The sequence below is a fragment of the Chionomys nivalis genome, chromosome X, assembly GCF_950005125.1.
Source record: "Chionomys nivalis chromosome X, mChiNiv1.1, whole genome shotgun sequence".
In the NCBI taxonomy this organism is placed as follows: domain Eukaryota; kingdom Metazoa; phylum Chordata; class Mammalia; order Rodentia; family Cricetidae; genus Chionomys; species Chionomys nivalis.
In genome coordinates this window covers 64,911,057-64,931,021 of record NC_080112.1, presented here as the reverse complement: position 1 = coordinate 64,931,021, position 19,965 = coordinate 64,911,057, and the positions used below count along the sequence as shown (strand labels likewise).

Here is a 19,965-nt window from a genome sequence, read left to right as displayed (position 1 = left end):
AAAAATAACTGAGATGGGATTCAAATGGTACAACCTTGCTCTGCAGTAAGGGATCGCATCTAAGTTTAAGACTAATCCAAATAACTTGGAGAAATCTGAGGTATACCTGTCATTCTGCTCATAGATATTGAGTCCCAAGGCATCCACACCCAGCCATAGCTCTGAGCCTTTCTTGTTCTTGATGCTGAAGTAGTTCACACCATACATCTCCAGGTCTTGAGCAATCTTGAGATATTCCAGGACAGCATCCTCCCTAAATGATGCAGAATGAGAGAGGGATTATCACAAAATAGAGCTCCAGCAATATTAAAAAAAAGTCAGCCTGATCTGTGTTTCTGACAATGGTCTTGCACGTAGGATTGGGAAATAGACTGTAAGCAAATGATGAGTAACAGGAATATACATGATTTCTGTTAAACAAAGACTGCCGATAGGAACCTAAAGAACAAGGAGAAGTTGTCCCTTGTCTTCTGGAATACTAGCCCTACAGAAGTTATGTTCTCCCTCCTTTGCATTGTGACATCTTTGTATAGAAGTGCCTTCCTAGCAGAACTGAGACAGAGTGATGACAGTAAAATGAGATTTGTTCCACAGCCATCAAATTCTTTTACAATATTTAGAGAGTGTTCCTGAAGGATAATGCTCTTATACAATGCAAAGATTTGTCACTTGTATTAGTTTAACAAAACGCTGATTAGCCAGTAGCCAGGCAGAAACTATAGGCAGGATAACCAGACTAGGAGAATTCTGGGAAGAGGGAGTCAGTTGCCACCCAGATGCAGAGGAAGCAAGATGAGAATGCCTTATGAAAAGGTACCAAGCCACGTAGCTAAGTGTAGATAAGAATTATGGGTTAATTTAAGTTGTAGGAGCTAGTTAATAATAAGCCTGAGCTAATAGGCCAAACAGCTCATAATTAATATAAGCTTATATGTTTATTTGGGAATCTATGGCAGTGGAACCAGACTAGACAGAAACTTCCATCTACAGAGTTCCTTTCCAATTTCTTTTTAGGAGTGGAATCACTAAGCAGCCCAGAAACTTCCTTGAGATCCTGATGTTCCTTTTCACTGGAGTCAAAACTGTTTAGGATGTAGGGAGTCATAGAACATGCCTGTAATCCCAGCACTTGGAAGGTAGAGCTAGGACGATTGTGTGTTCAAGACTGGCCTAGGCTACATACTGAGATCATTTCTCAAAAATTTATGGGGTTAGCAAGATGGTACAGTTGGTCAGGGCACTAGCAAGTCTGTCAGATATTGGGACCTGAGTTCAGTTATTGGGACCTACAAGGTAGAGTAGAAGAAGAGAATAGACTCCAAAAAGTTGCCTCTGACCTCCACATGTGCACCCCAGCATGAAGCATAGGTGCTCAGGCACACACACACATACACACACACACATGAGAGGGAGAGAAGGAGGGAGGAAGGGAGAGAGAGAGAAAGAGAACTTGCATATGTGCATCACACAAAACATAGACAAATGTAATAATTAAAAAAACTCTGATCTGGGCTAGTGAATAAATGTGCTTGACATACAACGTGACTACCTGAATTCAATATTTAGAACCCATGAGGGAGAGAGAACCAACTACTGAAAATGAAGGTTGTTCTATGACCTTCAGACACATACCCACATTCACACAATATGTATCACACACGCGCATATATATACACACACATGCAAAATAATAAACAAAAGATGAAGCCCTGATTTGATCATTAATGATCTTTTCAAGTTAAAGTCCTTTACATTAAAATTTTGATCTTATAAATTTAAAAAAAGCCTAAAACTATAGTCTTACAATGATTCAAGTTTGCCTTCCATATTTAAGTCCCAAAATCATTCCTCTCTCTCTTTCTTAAAATGCACCAATTTCCCTAATCATTTGCCTCTTCTTTGTAGGCCCCATCCTCATCCTTCTTGCAAGGCCAGTGAAGCTCACAGCTGGTAGGCGAGGCTTACCTGAGCATGCCTCGGTGTTCCTCATGCCACACCTGGATCCGCTCTTCCCACTGGTCCTTGTTGAGTTTGTGCTGCTCCAAGACTCTAGAAAGACAATGAATGATAAAAAAAAAATTGCAGATGAAAGACAGGAGGGAAGGGAAGCACACTCAGCTCTCTAAAGAGTTGATGCAAATATAAAGTTAGACCACTGAGGTACTGCTGAATTCATACAGACAATGAGAGTTGAACATACCTAAACAGACCTAAGGGACTTCCTAAAATAAGAGCTCCAAGAACAGAAGACCAAACAGGACAATGGATCATTCTCTTTATTCATTCATAAGTTAATTCCCTATCTATCTATCTATCTATCTATCTATCTATCTATCTATCTATCTATCTATCTATCTATCTATCTATCTATCTAATCTACCTATCTACCTACCTACCTACCTACCAACCAACCTACCTACCTACCTATCTACCTACCTACCTGAGACAGGATTCATCTGTTTGTTTGTTTGGGACAGGGTCTCTCTATTTTATAGCTCTGGCTGTCCTGAAACTGATTATGTAGACCAGGCTGGCCTCAAACTCAGAGAGCTCCCCCCTCCTCTGCCTCCCAAGTGCTGGCATTAAAGGCCAGGCCCTCTTTCTTCCTTCAACCAAAAAGCTAATAATGTGTTGCATCCCAAACTCAACAATAATTCATCAGGAGTCCATATTAAGTGGTTAACAGCAGAGACAGGCAGAGATATTCTCTCCTGCATCCCCTTGGGGCCAAGAGTTGGTGTTTATAAGACAGTTTTGGGTACTGGGCAGGGAATTAGCCCCAAACTACTCTGAAAGAACCAAGAGGTCTGACCCATAATTCTACCAGATTATTAAACAAGGCCTGCTTTAAATATGCCATCTTGGACATTGTGGACCTGACCACAAAAGTTTCCAGGGGCACAATTCCTATCCCTAAGATCTCCTGATGGTGTGTGTACAGATCACAGCACCAATTCCGCTAGGGATCCCTGAGTCAGGCTTGCTTCATTTTTCTTCTCCTGCTCTAATCCAAAGGCTTATGGAAATAAATAGCCATCTGATGCAAAATGAAACAAAACCTTCGAGGTTGAAAAAAGAATCATCAATACATTGGGGGTTCAGGCCAGTTCCGGCTCAAATGTGGGAGATGGGGCGAATCAGAATGAGTACCCCTGTGTTTCTCTTTGCTGAGCCAGAAAATAAGGAAACCTTTTGCCTTGTTTATTTGGCATTGTCATGATGTTAAAACAAAAATATTAAGTGTTTAAGAGCTTTCACCTTTGCAGTTTGCAAAATCAGAAAACTGTATAGAATGATACCCGTGGCTTGCCTATTTCTCTCTCTCTCTCTCTCTCTCTCTCTCTCTCTCTCTCTCTCTCTCTCTCGTGAATTTCTAAAATAAAATCTCATCAGTGCAAAAGAAATGGAAACAGGAGAGGACAAAACAAATCAACCCATCTTTGGTTCTATGTAAGCGCCTATCTCCAGGGTAATGAAGCTTTGAAATCAGGGAGACAAAGGGGGAAAACGCTTTTTGAAGACCAGAAATCCAATAGGATATAAGACTATATGCAAATGTGTCTCTGAGCAGCACAGCAGTGTTTAGACAAAACCTAGTGAAAAGAAACTTCTCTGGCACCCCATAGGGAGTGGGAATTAGCCAGTGTTTGGTTGTTGTTACCCGTGACCCACTTTAGCCAGGTCAAAGAAGACCAGGGTACCAACTCACCTCTGGGGTAGCAGCTTATCTCCAGCCAGGTAGCCAGACTTGTGCACTTCCTTATTGAAGTCACCGTACTTAGACTGGACGGCATAGGAAGCCAAGAGCACAGCAGTTTCAGGTGGGCAGTAGATGTCATCATTGAGAATGCCCTCCTTCACTTGCAGGAAGAACAGGCGCTGGGTGATGTCCTGGATCAGTTCCTCAGACACATCCTCTGGGTAGAACTTGGCCCGAAACTTGAAGAGCAGTGGACTTTCCTTCCTTACATCCTGTGCAGTCACCTGGGAGGAACACGGAGGTTATAGAGGCTCTCGAACAATAGACTCTGGTGATGGGAGCGAGTCTGTGATGGGAATGATAGGAGCGTTGAGAGAGCTTAAGTTCAGGTAATCTCCCAAGGCTGGAAGGCCACTCTCCTCGTAATTTAAAACGAAACAAAACTAAACTACAACTAAAACACAGAAGCACTGCATTACTTTCACTGGGGAATCTTATTCTCCTACGCTATAAACTACTGGAGACGAGCAAATCTGGTCGAAGCTGCAGAATTGGCTAGGTTAGACAGCCACCAGATGACCGTGCAAAGCCTGAAAAATCATTCCTAATTTGTCCAGCAAAAGTGGCTACTGCTGCGGCCACCGGCATGCCTCAGCGGGTAAAGACACTTGTTTCCAAGGCTATGACCGCATTTAGATCTTAAGGAACAACAAAATGGAAGAGAGGATTGACATGGCTCCCATGACGTGCATGCACGCACACATAAACATGCACAGACATAGTAAATAAATGTAATTTTACAAAGCTCCATTCTTTAATAGAACAAGATCTTTGGAGCAGAAGTGAGACGCCCACCTCTAGATACAATCAGGAAAATGAGCCGGAGCACAGTATTGAGACCTCCAGGGTCAATGGCAAACAGTTTGGAGGTATAGGGAGAAAAGTCTGCTAGGTGTCTGCAGATATTACATGGAGTGGTATTTGGGCTCTTTCTTACAAATTACAGGCTTTGAGAAAGGGATCTCAACACCTAAAACCACTGAAAGCTTAGGTCTGCAACAAGTCTAAAATGAAGAATCATCTCCACTCCTTTTGGCGTGGTCATCTTGCTCAGAAGTCAAAGTGGCAACGCAACAACCCTCCCTCAGTTGAGCCCTCTGCCTCTATTTTGTTGAAAGTAATCAGGGGGAGCATGGTGTTGGGCTACCTGTAATTCCAACACTCTAAAAAAACGGAAGATCAGATGTTCAAGGTCACCGTCTGCTATGTGTGGAGCTCGAGATCAGCCTACAACAAGAAACCCTTTCTCTAAATACAAAAGGAGGGTGGGAGTTCTGGAAGCTCCAAAACCAGCCATGCAGACCTGAGAAAACACAATCCTACATAAAAATGGACATATCTGACTTAGGACAGCTGACTAAGTCTGGTTGTTCCCCTCCAGATAACTTTTTAAACTAGAACTCTAAACACTGTTTCCTTTGTTGTTTTGTTGAATATATTACTGAGTAAGGATCTCGGGTTTGCTAACTAGCATATGTTAGTAGCTGGAAGAACTTCTGACAGATCAGTAAGTGATTACCTTCTTATTGAGTTTCAGCCAAGTCGAGAAAGCTTTTGTGTCCTGGTACTGAAGACCAAAGAACCAAACTTCCCTCAAGCCAATTGTTTTCACCACCTGGAAAAAACAAAACAGTCACCGTTTAATAGCTATTTTGTGCCAGGAATCGAGGAACAGAAAAGTAGAAGGAACTTAATTGACCCTGAAAGGGTTTAAGGTTTAAGTCTGGAGAGCGGCTGTCAAGAACTAATGTCCATTGGCAATTGATGGCTTCTGGAGCAGTGGGATCCATTTTCTTCAGAGATGTGCCTTCAGTAGGTTTCCCGTACTCTAGAGAATGGCTCTATACCTATGAAAGTACTAGCAAGACTAACTAAACTCTGTGGGTTAAAAAAAATGAGTACATAAAATTGGGGGGAGAGGGTCTAAACTTAGCTGAAGGAAGGTAAATATGATCAAAATGCATTGCATACATTGTATGTACTTCTTAAATAATTAAAAAAATGTATTTTTAAAGGAATTAATGTCATATAAGGAGTCTAGTTTTTGTTGTTGTTTTTTTTTTTTAAAAAAAAAAAAAAAGAACATGGAAGTAGAAAGGAAACTATTTTGAAAAGGGACCAGGACCAATAGATGAAAGGAGGGTCATTGCAATTAAAATAAAATACACGTGTATGAAAATGTCACGAATCCCTTATTTTTTTACAATTAACATAAGCTTAATACACAACAAAAAAGGAAAGAGAAAGAATTGCTATCAGCTTCTTTCCCCACTAAGCACTACTGTGAACACCGGTCCACATCAATAACCTTACATGCATTATCATCTTCAATTCTCAAAAGAGCCCTATGACAGAAGTAGGTGATGTGCATTTTACAGATAGTAATATTAAAAGCCCAGAAATAAAACGATATGCCCAAGGTGCAGATAAGAAGTGACAAAGGCAAGATTTAAATTGTCATATTTCTAAATCAAGCCAATTCTCTACCACTGCTTTCTCCGACAATGCTATACAGCTGTCTGCTCCCAGAATGGATTAGAGGCTGTAGACAAAGATTCTTGGGTTAAGTCCTGTATCATATCCTTCTGGGGTACTCTCATGTGTTCCTTGCTATTTCTGATTTTCTATTTAGTCTAAAGGATATTACATTGGGAATTGTAATGCATGCCTGTAATCCCAGTCCTCAAGAGAAAGTGGAGGCAGAAGGATCAGAAGTTCAGTGTTGACATCCTTGGTTACACAGAGTCTGAGCCCAGTTGGGGCTACATGAGATCCTGTGCCAAAAGTAGGTGTGGGCCGTGCTTAATCCCAGCACTCGGGAGGCAGAGGCAGACTGGTCCCTGGTCTCTGTGAATTCAAGAACAGCTTTGTCTGCATGGCAAGTTCCAGGCCAGCCAGGGCTACATATTAAATGTCTGTCTCAAATTACCAAAGGAGACACACTTAAAAAGACTCAGATGAACAGACAGAAAAGGCACAGAGATGCAACTCGAGGAGGGCAGGGTTCCTATGTCCCTTCAGCAACTTCTACCTGTCCAGCTACCTAGAAGCTTCCCATCTCAGGCTATTTTTAGTTTTGTTAGAAAATTACTTCATTATAATTGACTGAATTGACAGTTATTAATGTCAATTCAAATTTCATAGCTGTCCTTTCTATTTAGAAAGTGGGAGTCATTTCAATATCTAAGACAAAGAAAGTCTCTTGCAATATCCCAAGAAAGAACACTTGAAAAGACAAATTGGGGAGCACAGTGTACAAGCATCCCATACCCCAAAGCTATGCTGTTCCTGGGTAATGAAATATTTGGGACCAAACTTTGGTCTGTGAAGAAGCTGAAGGACCCTATTTTGCCCAGTGTCATTCAGACTGAACAGAGCGCAAAAAAGAAATGGGAGCCTGCAAGGCCAAAACAGATGGAGTCTGTTCTTGGGCCCTGACTCTAGCACGCCATGTTGATGGTCCAGGTGCAGTCTCCACACCGGCACGCTCAGCACTAGAGAGAGCCACATCAGACAGTTCTCATCTTTTAGTCTGGATATAAATGGATGCAAATAAATCTTTAGGATGCAGTGAGCAGAAAATCCATGAGACTTAATTAGAGATAAAAACAAGGACCCAGAGTCACCAATGTTCTTTCTAATAAACAAATCAACACCTTCTCCCATCTCGTACAATAATCACTCTGAGGAGAAATCGTGTTCCTATGTCACACTTTCTCTTTATACTTTGATGTCACATATCAGGAAATATGAACAAAAATCTTCTGTCTTTAATTTGCAGCCTGTATATTTCTTTTGCTGGCCCCAACTTCCTCATTATCTAGTTGGGAGGATAATTGTTAAATGATCTCACACCTAAGGATGGGTATGGGAAGATTTTTCTTTTTTTGAAAAAAAAAAAAGCTCTTTCTCATCCTACATTTAACACAGGACCCAACTAATAATTCTGACTTTTCCCTGTCGTTTCAGAGTTATAACTGAAATGCAACTGGTGGGAAGAAGAAAAGTTCCATAAACATTCAGATCCTGGAGAGAAAAAAGACCCACTGAAGACAGTACAGACCACAGGGCTAACATACCTAGGTACTGGGGGAGTGGGACAAAAGAGCAAGAGAAGTGATAAAGAAACAGTTGGCCTTAACCTAAACCAAGAGGCCAGTTGTGGCAGCTCAGAAAACCTAGGACTGAAGGGGATTTTGATATGAACACTGCCTCTTCTTTTGTGAGCATAGGGAAATCAAAATGATATGAATTTTCCACTTCCTTAAGCTCTTGAGCTTGGAGAGATGAGCAGTCTCTCAACCTATGCTAAAGCTCCAACGTGAGGATATGGGAGGAAGGAAATACAGTCTGAAGTCAGAACTGATACTGAAAAAAACAAAGACAAAAGAAATGACCTGTGTCTCCAGGCTACAAGGAAATCTCCAATTAAGGTCCAGAGAGTGATGGGGGCCATTTGGTCAGGCAACTCCTGGATCTATTTCCAATTTCAAGAACAAGGAAATTGAGGCCAGAATTACTCATTTCCAGTTCCTATAGTAGCCAAGACCTCTAGTCAAAGTGGGCCAGGGCTTGGGGTAGGAAAGGTCCTGCTTTTCAAGTTCGAGAAAAGTATCTAGCTCTTTGTTCTAGGAACAAACCTCTCTGGATCCAGTGAGTAGAGTCCTTATAATGCTGAGAAATGGCTCGTTTCCTTGATGAAAAAAAAATTTGCTCCCTTTGGTAGCAAACACCCTGCTCATATGACCTATGCTAGTATTTCTCAAGATTGCCCTTAAGAAACCCTTAAACACTGGATGGTGGCACACACCTTTAATCCCAGCACTTGGGAGGCACAGGTAGATGGATATCTGTGAATTCAAGGCCATCCTGCTCTACAGGGAGAGATCCAGGATAGGCTCCAAAGATATACAGAGAAACCCAGTCTCAAAAACCCAAAAACAAAACAAAACAAAAACCCTTAAGCAGTTGACTATCATAACCAAAGAGGCCTAGGGGTATGGTAGAATTGAGAGGTGCACTAAAAGCATCATGAATCAAGATGAGTGGGAAGCTATCCCAATAAACACATTTTGGGAGAATAAGAAAAAAAAAGCCTCGATAGAAACTGTGAATTCTGTTCTGTACTCTGCACTCTTCCCCCAGATAGACTGTGGAGAGGAAGCAGGGCTAACACAGCGTAGGCTGGTAAAATGAAGTCCAGTGATGTGCCTATCAAATTGCTGTCAAATGAAGTGCATATCCCCACACATAACAACAACTGCTCTCAGCTTTGGTCAGGGCAGTCAGGAAGGCACAGCAGCTGTGACTACCCACATGAGACCTCCGGAAGATCTGAGCTAGGATCCTGTCACGGAAAGGGCTTTGGGATGCCACACCCATTCCTGAAGATCTACAGGCAGTTTGGTTAGTACCCAGGCTTCTGTAAATGGCCCTAAGGAAACTCACTGGTTAGGGGCGGGGATAGACAGGAAAGGAGAAGAGGGACTAGCTGGGAGGAGGAAAGAGACCGGCAGCAGGACTAGTGGGAATAAGGGAGGGGTGAATATACCAAAACACATTAAGAATGGTTACTGTGCTGGGCATAGTGGTGCACACCTTTAAACCTTGCACTCAAGGGGACCATAGGTAAATCTCTGACTTTGAGGCTAGCCTGGTTTATAGAGCAAGTTCCAGGACAGAGAAACCCTGTCTCGAAAAATACCAACAAAAAAGAAAAGCAATTATTATGTGCAATTTACAGATGATAATAAAAAAAAACTATCAGGAAAGAACACTGAAGTCCAATAAAAGGAAGAGATTTGCCTGTAAGAAAATCGTTGCTAATTTCTAGGCGTTTTGGGGGATAAGACAGAATCCTTTTCATCTCTTTTTTTACTTGCAGAAATCAATTCAAGAGTCAGTGCCACCTTCCTCGTGTATCTGTGTAAGAAACCGGCGGCATCATGAGCCATCTCAGAAGCCCAGAGCTGCATCAGAAGCAAGGCCAGAGCCTTAAGAAAAATACAGCATGAAAAATTATGTGCAAAACTGCATCAAAGCCCAGACATCTGAGGTGCACTAAGATTCTATTACAGGCTTGGCAGCAGCTGCATCACCACCCATCTAAAAGCAAATCAATATTTAACTGGAAAAATCTGTAAGACGCTACCACAACCTCTGCTTCTTCTGCTCTGCACAGCTTGTGTTCCAGTGAGCGTCTTCTTCACAGAACAGATGCCACTGAGCTGAGCTTCTGTTTAGGGCAGAGGCTAAACAAAGGGGGCTCACACAGGGCATAGTTGACAGAAGGCACTGGGAAACAGTAGAGTCTACCCAGGTTCAAGCTCGAGCTATACCACTCCTTAGAGCTACGTGACCTTAAGCAGAACATTCCCCCTCACTAAGCCTCACTTCCTCATCTGTAGAATGGGGTTGCTACTCATATTAGTGTCATAATAGATGTTAATCGTCCTATAAAAAATAAACAGAAAAAAAAGTCCTAATGCAAAGTCAGCCAGTCATAAGTACCTTAGTGAATCAGAAAGCTTTGTGATTTTTATGGTTCCCACAACTAAACTCCCAGGACATTCCACATACGTTTGGCTTTTTAAAAGATCAATTATTAGAATGGCTGAGATGCCAGGCAGGATTTCTATATACATATATATGTGCAATAGCAATTAGTGAAAAAGAGAGACCACGAATCTGAAGGAGAGTGGGCAGGGGTATACGGGAAGGTTCGTACAAGGGAGAAAGGGGAAGGGAGAAATGTAATTATATTATAATCTCAAAAGGCAAACATAGTCTTATTCATAGTGGTGGCCCTGCCACCTAGTGGCCGGTACAAAATTCAAGAAGAAGCCATTTGAAGAATCTGCCTTAAGAGATTAAAGCAAGCAAGTGCCGCAAGCCTGAAGCAAAACGTGTTCTTTCTCTTTTCTGGCAGAGAGCACACTCACAAAAAAGAAACCAAAGTAAGTGGGAGCAATTGTGGGCCCCATTCCCATTTCCCACCAGGCCCTGGGCCTCCTCAAGCTACGCTTTCCCACTGCTTTTATCACCCGGTGCCAAGATATATGCTTCCTCTTTATTTTACTTCCTCTCTGGTCAGAAGCCTGCTGAGTTCCAGAATGGCCCTAGAGCGTTATTCAGTTCCTTTCAAGCCCCAGCTCGGGCAGAAGAGCTTCCTTGAATGATGGGTCTCAAAGTCGGATAGAATGGATTTCTTCCCTAGGCTTTATCAAGCTACAGAAAGGGAAGAGCTCACATCCTCCCACCATCTCCAGACAGACAGCTGCTTAGTATCTTGTCAAGTTCAGATACTTTATTCAGACAATTTTCACCGACAATATCACAGCTCTGATCCTTCTGACCTCACAGAGAGTGGCTGTGTTCTTTTGACCTTGGTAGCCTGTCAGGGTACCTACGGATAGAAAGCACATCTTCTCTGAGACATCTCCAAGCTCTAACGCCCTCATTCGCTCCACACAGTGCAGTGCAGTGGGAGAAAAGTATGACTGTTCAGAACTGCATTTGAAACTTCATATTCCAACATACCAAGGTATGTTCGTATCCTCTTAGGGACAGGAGCATCGTGATGATTAAGGAACCCAGTTATATGCAAAACCTCACATGTTTATCACTTCCAACCCAACTCACCATTTTTTAAGACTATAATGTGCTGTCACTAATAAGAGTCAGCATGTTGTATAATAGAACTCAAGGTCACTTTTTCCTTTATCTGTTGAGACAGGATCTCCTCTTACTGAGGCTGGCCTCATTTAAAGCTCACTATACTCTCAAGAAGGGCCATGAACTCCTGATCCTCCTGCCTGTGTCTTCAGGGAATTGGCTACCACACCCAACTTCAGAGTCACTCTAATCTGAATGAAATTTCAGCTCAAGCACCTACCAGGGATAATCTATGGTAGGTGCTCATAAATATGCTTCTCAAGACACTGCTCATCTGGGTGATAAATCATCCGGGTTTTCTCTCATTCCTTTTCTCGATGATTATGAAAGATCAAAATCTCTTCAGGGCTCTGTGTGGGAGGCAATAACCTTAAGAGCGGCATGCTAGCCAGGAATGCTTGCGTACGTCTAATTCCAGGAGTCAGGAGGCTAAGGCAGGAGATTGCTCTGAGTTCCAGGCAGCCTGGACTACATAACAAGTACCAGGTCAGCCAGAGTTATATACTAAGAACCCCCCACACCCAACAAAAATTTACCATTCCAATCTGCCCAGGGCTCATAGCCATAGTGGCCTCCTACAGAACTACATGCACAGTGCATAAAGCAAATCAATTCTAATAATAAATTACCAAGTAGAGGCTTTTTGAAATTAATAAAACTTGACCCACAGATTATTTTTTGCCCCAGACTCTAAGCCGTGTCTTCATTAGTCAGCCCCCTCCAAAGCAAAAGGACAAACCCCCGTGGTAAGAACAGGAAGGAGGATCATTTGGTTTGGGAGATGAGTAGAATCAGAACTCTGGATGGAGTCTAAGAAGAGATCAAAGTAAAATCCACCATGACTGATACTCTCCCCGCAGCACCTCTTCCTAAGACCTTACTATCTAAAACAAGGGGTCCAGCAGTCTATGTGGTCCCCTCATGTTTGTCTCATGGACTGCTAGAAGCCAATCCAGAAGTGATGTTCTGCCAGCTCCCTTCTCCTACCAACTCAAATGAGACATTTCCTTTCTTTTTACAGAAAAGAGTCATCTGAACTCTGAACAATGAAAATACAGAAGGGAGAAAAGCAGATGTGTCAAAAAGGGGGCAGAGATAAATCTTAGAGAGACAACCAAATTTGAGGAAACATGTACAGATTGAAAAACCGAGGCCTGAAGAAATGTTTGCAGGAAGCAAGAAATTAGTGGCAAAGCCAGCTCTAGAGATCAGAATTTCTGACTGTCAAGCTAGTGTTCTTGCCAATTCATTAGGCTGTCCCTTTAAAAGCTCTCCAATATAGAACCCACATGAAAACCTTAATATAATCAAAATGCATTTAGTCACTGCAGACTAGTACTGTAATTACTTGTGAGCTAAGGGAATGTCAAAACATTACTTATGTGTTTCAAAGTTCTTCAGAATAACTTGTATTTTCACAAACTAACCATCAGTGATTACCCTACACTGTTCAAAACAAAAACACAAAACAAACTCCAGAGAAGGAATAAGTTCCAACTAAATCCAAAATTAGATCATCAAGCCTCTCTCCCAATTCTAGTTCATAAATGAGACAAAAAGCATCATAGTATTAGAAGGGGACCCATCATTTACTACTCTGCCACGTGTTTGTACATAATGCTTTCTTCCAAGATATTTGGGCTTTCTTATTGTCTTGTCTATTTCTGATCCGGTATTTTGTGCAACCTTGTATGTCACAGTAATCAGGGTTTTTTGGATAATGGTAAAGATATAAATAATATTACATTTTTATAAAAACAAAAGGCATATAAACAAGAATTTTCCCCCTTTCTTTCATATTTGTGTATGTACATGGGCACGCATGCCACAGTCTGCTTATGGAAGTAAGAGAGGAACTTGCAGGCATGGAGAGACACACCTAACCATAATCCCAGCACTTGGGAAACTGGGGAATACAGACTTTGAGTTAGAAGTCAGCTTAGGCTAGGTAGTAACTTCAAGGACACCCTGGGCTTTTTTAAAGAGACTTGTCTATAGATAGATAGATAGATAGATAGATAGATAGATAGATAGATAGACATAAATAGATAACTAAGCACATCTTTCAAATTTGAAAGAAAATATATTCATCTTTTCAACAAATCTAGCATAGAATAACATTCCTTGTCTCTTGTCTCCTTTGTTCAGGATCAAGGATAGGATTATTAGGGCAGTGAGATTGAGATTTCAGTTGCCAAAATTATACTTTTCCTCCTTTTTAATCAAGTCTGGAATCAGCCTTTGTTTTTACCTTCCTTGGAAGGGCAAGTAGAAAAAGAGACCTTTTCCAAAACACAGAAGGAGTAGGTAGTCTGCACTGTGATGAGGCCTACCGGCAAAAGAAGTGGTTAAGGAACAAGGTCTCCCTTACCTGGTCAAACAGCTGCTTGCCAGTGGTATTCGGCTGAATGGCAAACTCCAGCTCTGCATCCATGGTGGTCACACGCACACTGATCTAGGATGAGATGAAAGAAAGCAAATTAGTTCCTTGGCTTTAAATGTCTCTGTTCAACTTTGAAGGAAAAAATCCAAATGCCAAGAAGCTGAGTAAATAAGAAAATGGTGTGGAGAAAGGTAAAATATTGACATTGTTTATATTTCTTTCACAAAGTGTTCCCTACCTCTGGTCTACAGTCTGGCTCATCTATGGCACTAGGAGATGGTTGAAGAAACAAGGTAAAATTAAAAAAACAATACTGGGTTCTCTGCTGTGGACTTTCTAAGCTACAATAGCAACCTTGCAAGCAAAAGGTGCCACTGATGTGGCGGTTCTCAACCTATACGGGTCATGACCCCTTTGGTGGGTTCAACAACACTTTCACAGGGGTCAAAGACCATCAGGAAACACAAACATTTATGTTACAATTCATAACAGGAGCAAAATTACAGTGATGAGGTAGCAATGAAAACAATTTTCTGTTTGGGGGTCACCACAACATGAGGAAGTGTATTAAAGAGTTGCAGCATTAAGAAGGTTAAGAGCCACTGAAATAGAGCCATGATGGTTATGGAAGTAACCAACCACTTTCTGGTTCAAAGTGGGTTCTGAGACCCACTCCACAGGAGGGAAGTCATGCTCAATACTGTAAACCTGTAAAAGCCCATGACTAGGGAGGCCATACGCCTTAGTGAGGAACCTACTACTTACCACTGATTTACTTAATAGACGTGTAGTCAAAGTGGCCTCTAAATATGTGCTTGTATCCATAGACTAGCTTCACTCTGAACCTTAAAGAAGTTTCTTTTTGCAGTAGCTTTCAGTTAACACAGACTCAGAGCTGGTCAAAGTGCTGAGACTAAATGGTTTTTAAGTGCTTGGCCCTGCATTTACCCACTCCAAATTAAAGCCTAGAGAACATCATAGAAAATGGTACGAAGTGCTGGAGGCTGGAGAGGAGTGTTGTAAACACTGTCTTTTAGATATGGCATGGCAGCTGCAACTATGAACTCACAGCAATACTGAGCACATTCCACAAGACCTGCACAATACTGGGCACATCAACAGGGATAGGGCAGAAGCTAAGGCAACTTCATCGCCCCCGCCACCGCAAGGAGCTCTAGGCAATTAGCTGTTGCAGGGGGAGGGGTCATCCTGGTGCAGCCACTGGCAAGTTGTACTTGCTCAAGTAAATAACCTCCAACATGTGCTCATGCAAGAAACCCTAATTAAATGCAGTAGAGCACAAAAATAAACTATTGAAGGTAAAGAGGATAAGAAAGGACAACATGAAGAATATAATCAAAATGTGTGTGCATGTATACAAAGTGTCTACACACAAACATGATTTTATACACACACACATGTGTGTACATGAAATTTTGGAAAACTAAAAATCTAAAAAACTAAAAACAAATTTAGAACTGGGTTCCAATGCTAGCAGTATAATGGTCTCAATTTACCAACATGAATAGTTCTTATCTTTTTGGGGGGGCTTTAGTTTCCTTCATCTGCACAAGGGCAGACAGACATCAAAGCAATGACTAAGGATCATTCTAATAGTGAAGTGTGTTGTTCTATATACTGCCTTGGTCTGCTAATAGTTCCTGTATTTGTGTCTCACTGTTCTCTCCGGGCACATGAGAGGACGGCAGCATCAGCAGAGGTGAGTGTGGACAATACAAACGTGCGACCACAAAGAGAGAGAGCCAGGCACTGACCACACTATCAGGCAGGAGGGAAGAGGGAGGGATGGAATGATGTAAGTATATTTTAATTCAAAAATATTTTAAATGAAAAAATATTAACATATTCTTATATATTATATCACAGATGTATATACATAATGCTAGTAAGTGGAAGTCTGAATACATGTCTGTGTCCAGACTTCATAAAATTTTATGCTTTTAGGCTATTAAAGATGGTGCTTGCTACCAAGCCTGATGATCTCAACTGAAGCCTTCAGACACACATGGAGGAAGAGAACCAACTCTGGAGATTGTCCTCTGACCTCCCTGTGCTTCCATGTTACACACACACACGTAATAAAATTATAAACAATATTTCATATACTATACAAGTCGAGCTTCATAAGATGTGTAAGATAGATAGATAGACAGACAGACAGACAGACAGACAGATGGAATAATATCCTAGTGCTAGTTAGGCTTTGTGTTTTCTCCCTTGTTTAAATTATAAAAAATTCACATTATTGAGGAAAAACCAAAATATGGAATTGCCAAAGATGTAAATCCCCATGGAATAGCTATGATATTAAACCTTATTAAGTCTTTGTAACTTTGGGCTTTTTCCAAGCACAAAAGTTGGTAGCACCAACTTGGAAGCAGACACCATTTTGCCAGCTAAAGAATTCTGATAGCCGGGCGGTGGTGGCGCACGCCTTTAATCCCAGCACTCGGGAGGCAGAGACAGGCGGATCTCTGGGAGTGCGAGGCCAGCCTGGTCTACAAGAGCTAGTTCCAGGACAGGAACCAAAAGCTATGGAGAAACCCTGTCTCGAAAAAAATCAAAAAACAACAAAAAAAAAGAATTCTGATAAATACCAGACCCAAGGAATACCTTTGTAAATAAATCTCACCAGAGATTCAGGGAGGAAATCTATTTCAAGACGGACAATGAAACAGGAACGGCCCTGAAGGTAGGAACAAGTAAATCAAGCGCCTTGTGAGTAAGGCGAGGTTAGCCACCTTACTTGGTGTTACCCTACACTTCCTATAGTAATGAGTCCTCACACAGTATGGAGAGAAAGGTCCAGTGGGCTAGAATTTGTGGAGAAAGGGGCTGCCATGTTAAATACAGCCTCAAGTCACCTTGTGCTGGATGAAAAGTGACAGCAAACTATCCAATGGGGATGAGGAAATGGATCAGCGAGCAGAATTCTTGCTGTGCAATTTTGAGGACTTGAGTTCAATCCTCAGCACCCACATAAAAGCTGGTATTAGTGGTGCGTGTTTCCAGTCCCAGCACTGCAAGGGGGGGGGGGCAGATTCCTGGAACTCGATGGCTCATCAGCCTAGTCAATCAATAAGCTCCAGTTTCAGCAGGAGAGCCCTTTTCATACAAATAAAATAAAACAGTGATAGAGCAAGTCATCTCACATTTACCTCTGTCCTCTACACATGCACATACCCATACAAGCATGCATATACACCTAACACACACACATACATATATACTAAAACATGCCAAGCAAACCAAAAAATTAAAAAAAAAAAAAACAGTGACTAAGAATAGACAGAGAGAGAGGAATGGGGATAGTGGCCTTTCTTCATATATATGCTTCATTTTCCATTCCAACCACAATTATCCCTCCCACCCCTCCTCCCATACCCCCTCACCTCCCCCAGTCCACCTTCAATTCACTCCTCAGAAAGGGCAAGGCCTCCCATGGGGAGTCAACAAACCCTGGCAGTTGAGTTGAGGCAGGACCAAGGAGGTAACAAAGAAGACAGACACTAAGAGGGACAAAAGGATCGCCCTGAGAAAGGGAAATTAGATGAGATCTCCTGGGTAAACTGGGGTCCTGGGGGTGGTAAAAGGGAGGAGATGGGGGATGGGAATGTGAGGAAACCAGATGGCCCTGCTGAGGGAGGGATGGAGAGGGAGAACAGTAAAAGAGGTATCTTGATAGAGGGGGCCATTACGGGTTAGGGAGAAACCGGGTGCTAGGGAAATTCCCAGGAATCCACAAGGATGACCCCAGCTAAGACTCCTAGGAATAGTGAAAAGGGTGCCTGAACTGGCCTTTGCCTGTAATCAGATTGGTGACTACCCTAACTGTCATCATAGAACCTTCATCTAGTAACTGATGGAAGCAGATGCAGAGATCCACAGCCAAACACTAGAATAAGCTCCAGAAATCCAGTCGATGAGAGGAGGAGGGAATATATGAGCAAGGAATAGTGGCCTTTCTAATACATTGGTTTATTCTCATCTCAATATTTATTTGCAATTTAGAATTGCATCTTGTGTGGTTCTATGGTGTAATGGTGAGCACTCTAGAATTACATCTCCGTAATTATAAGTAGGCACAAGAAAATGCTGGTTACATAAATAGCCATCAAATAAGAGGCTATAAAATAGACGGATATAGGTGTAAGGATGCAGTTCAGTGGTTAGAACAGTTATCCAGCATGCACAACGCTTCATAGATGGTATGGGGGTGGAGGCACAGGCAGCCTGAACCTACACTACATACAGAGAGAAAAGAGGGCATTTCTTGACCTTTTTATGTCAGATACCATTCTTGCCAATCTAGCAAAGCCAATGGAACACATATCAGAATATTTTTAAAGGCATAAAATAAATACAAGGAGACAATTTATATTGAAACAGAGGTCAAATTTAATAACGTGTACTTATATACCATATTAAGTTACCTAGCATTATCGAGTATTGGGTCTTAATAATTACTACTGTGATTTATTTTTAAGATATTTTTATTTTTGACAGATCCATACATTTCTCATCCCCTTCCATCTTCCATTAGCACTCTTCTTCTCAAAGAGGCCCTCTCCTTGTTTTTATGGCTTCTTTTTTCTGTTTAGTCCACTGAGTTTAATTGGATTTCCTTGCCCAAGCATGGATGGGAAGTTTGTGAATACAGCAAGGACAGCTCGTCTGTGGCTACATCATTTAAAAGAGTGACACCGCTCCTCCAATCAGCATACCTTGTCAATAGTCCCAGGGGAGGGTGACATGTCTTCTGAATACAACATAGCTATTGTACTACTGTAAATTTAAATTTAGTCTAAATGATATTTTGGGAGAGCTGGAATAACTAAATGTCTAAAGACTTCCACTGATGACAGTATCATAGGTACCACTAATACTAAAATTTTTTGTTTATATTTATAATTAAAAGGATAACTCTTCAGTTAGAGCTTAGTGAAAACAAAAGCTGGCTTAGTATCTGTAAAGGACTGCTTACAGGACCCCCATGGAGACCAAACTCCACAAACGTTCAAGTGTGTAACCTTTGCATATAATCTACATACATCCTCTTGGGTTCTCTAAATCATCTCTAAATAGTTTATAATACCAAATATAAGGGCTGGGAATGTAGCTCAGTGGTACCGCCACAGCTTAGCACACAGAGGCCCTGGATTCAGTCTCTGACAACATAAACCAATGCTATAATACAATGTTGATGCTATGTAAATAACCACTATTCTTTGTTGTTTCAGGAATAATCATACAAAGTCTGCACATGTTCAGTACACACACAATTTTTCCCCAAATATTTTCAACCCACAGTTGGTTGAGGGCCAACTGTTTCCACATTCATGGGTCTTTCCTGTTTCAAATGTTATTCATGGACAGAAGGACTTCTGGTTAAAGAACTTCCTAGAAATTTATTTCAATTCACCTAATACAGAAGCAGCACAGTGTTTAAAGAATTAAGGGTGTAGGAGAACTGTAGAATTATTCTCTGACCTTGAGGCAATTACTGAATTACCAAAGAACTGCAATGCTACTACACAGGGAAGTCCCTGAAAAGCAGAACAGAAAAATCTTTTGTGTGAATTAAGAGTCATGTTAAGGTGGTTTTTCCATAGATCTCCAAGGACAGGATTAATTTTGGGAGTGAGACTCAAAATAGAAAAACTAAAACAAAGAAAAGTGAGGAAAGCGGATTTAAGTAAAATAAATGGAGCCTAAAAGTGATGCGGATGGTAAGAGTACTGGGGAAGGTTGGTTTGTTCTTTGATAATGTAAGATGTACATAGACGAGGCAAGCTACATTACAGACCCATGTCACATTTGGCCCTCTGGGCATGAGAACCTACTGTCCTCCTTTTGGAATTGGCCCTTCTATTTCACTGAGGTGACATCTTGTCTGGGAAGGTTAAAAAAAAAAGGTGGCCAGCGGGAAAAGGTGCCCAGCACCAAGCCTGACATCCCGAGTTCAAGCAATGCATTTGTATGTTGGGAGGAAAGCACCCACTAACATAAGATGTCCGCTGACCTCTGCACACTTATGGTCATGCACACATATAAATACACTCAGAAATTTTCTGAAAACCCTGAAATTGAAGCTTCCAAATCCAGCAAAAATTTCCCTGGCAGGGAA

The 19,965-nt window shown here is 41.6% G+C and overlaps 1 protein-coding gene and 1 non-coding gene across 2 annotated transcripts in view; one reads left to right on the top strand and one right to left on the bottom strand.

Annotated features, from left to right (window-relative positions):
- Msn (moesin) overlaps positions 1-19,965 on the bottom strand; it is a 70,912-nt gene that overhangs the window by 10,313 nt on the left and 40,634 nt on the right. The window contains exons 2-6 of the mRNA XM_057759939.1: positions 13,806-13,889; positions 5,280-5,375; positions 3,710-3,984; positions 1,966-2,049; positions 107-253 (exon numbers count right to left, since the gene is read on the bottom strand). Coding sequence (XP_057615922.1) covers positions 107-253; positions 1,966-2,049; positions 3,710-3,984; positions 5,280-5,375; positions 13,806-13,889 — 686 coding nt within the window. The remainder of the gene's footprint in view (positions 1-106; positions 254-1,965; positions 2,050-3,709; positions 3,985-5,279; positions 5,376-13,805; positions 13,890-19,965) is intronic.
- On the top strand, positions 5,034-5,146 carry LOC130868735 (small Cajal body-specific RNA 3). The gene has a single exon (XR_009056551.1). It is a non-coding gene; the product is annotated as a small Cajal body-specific RNA 3 (non-coding RNA).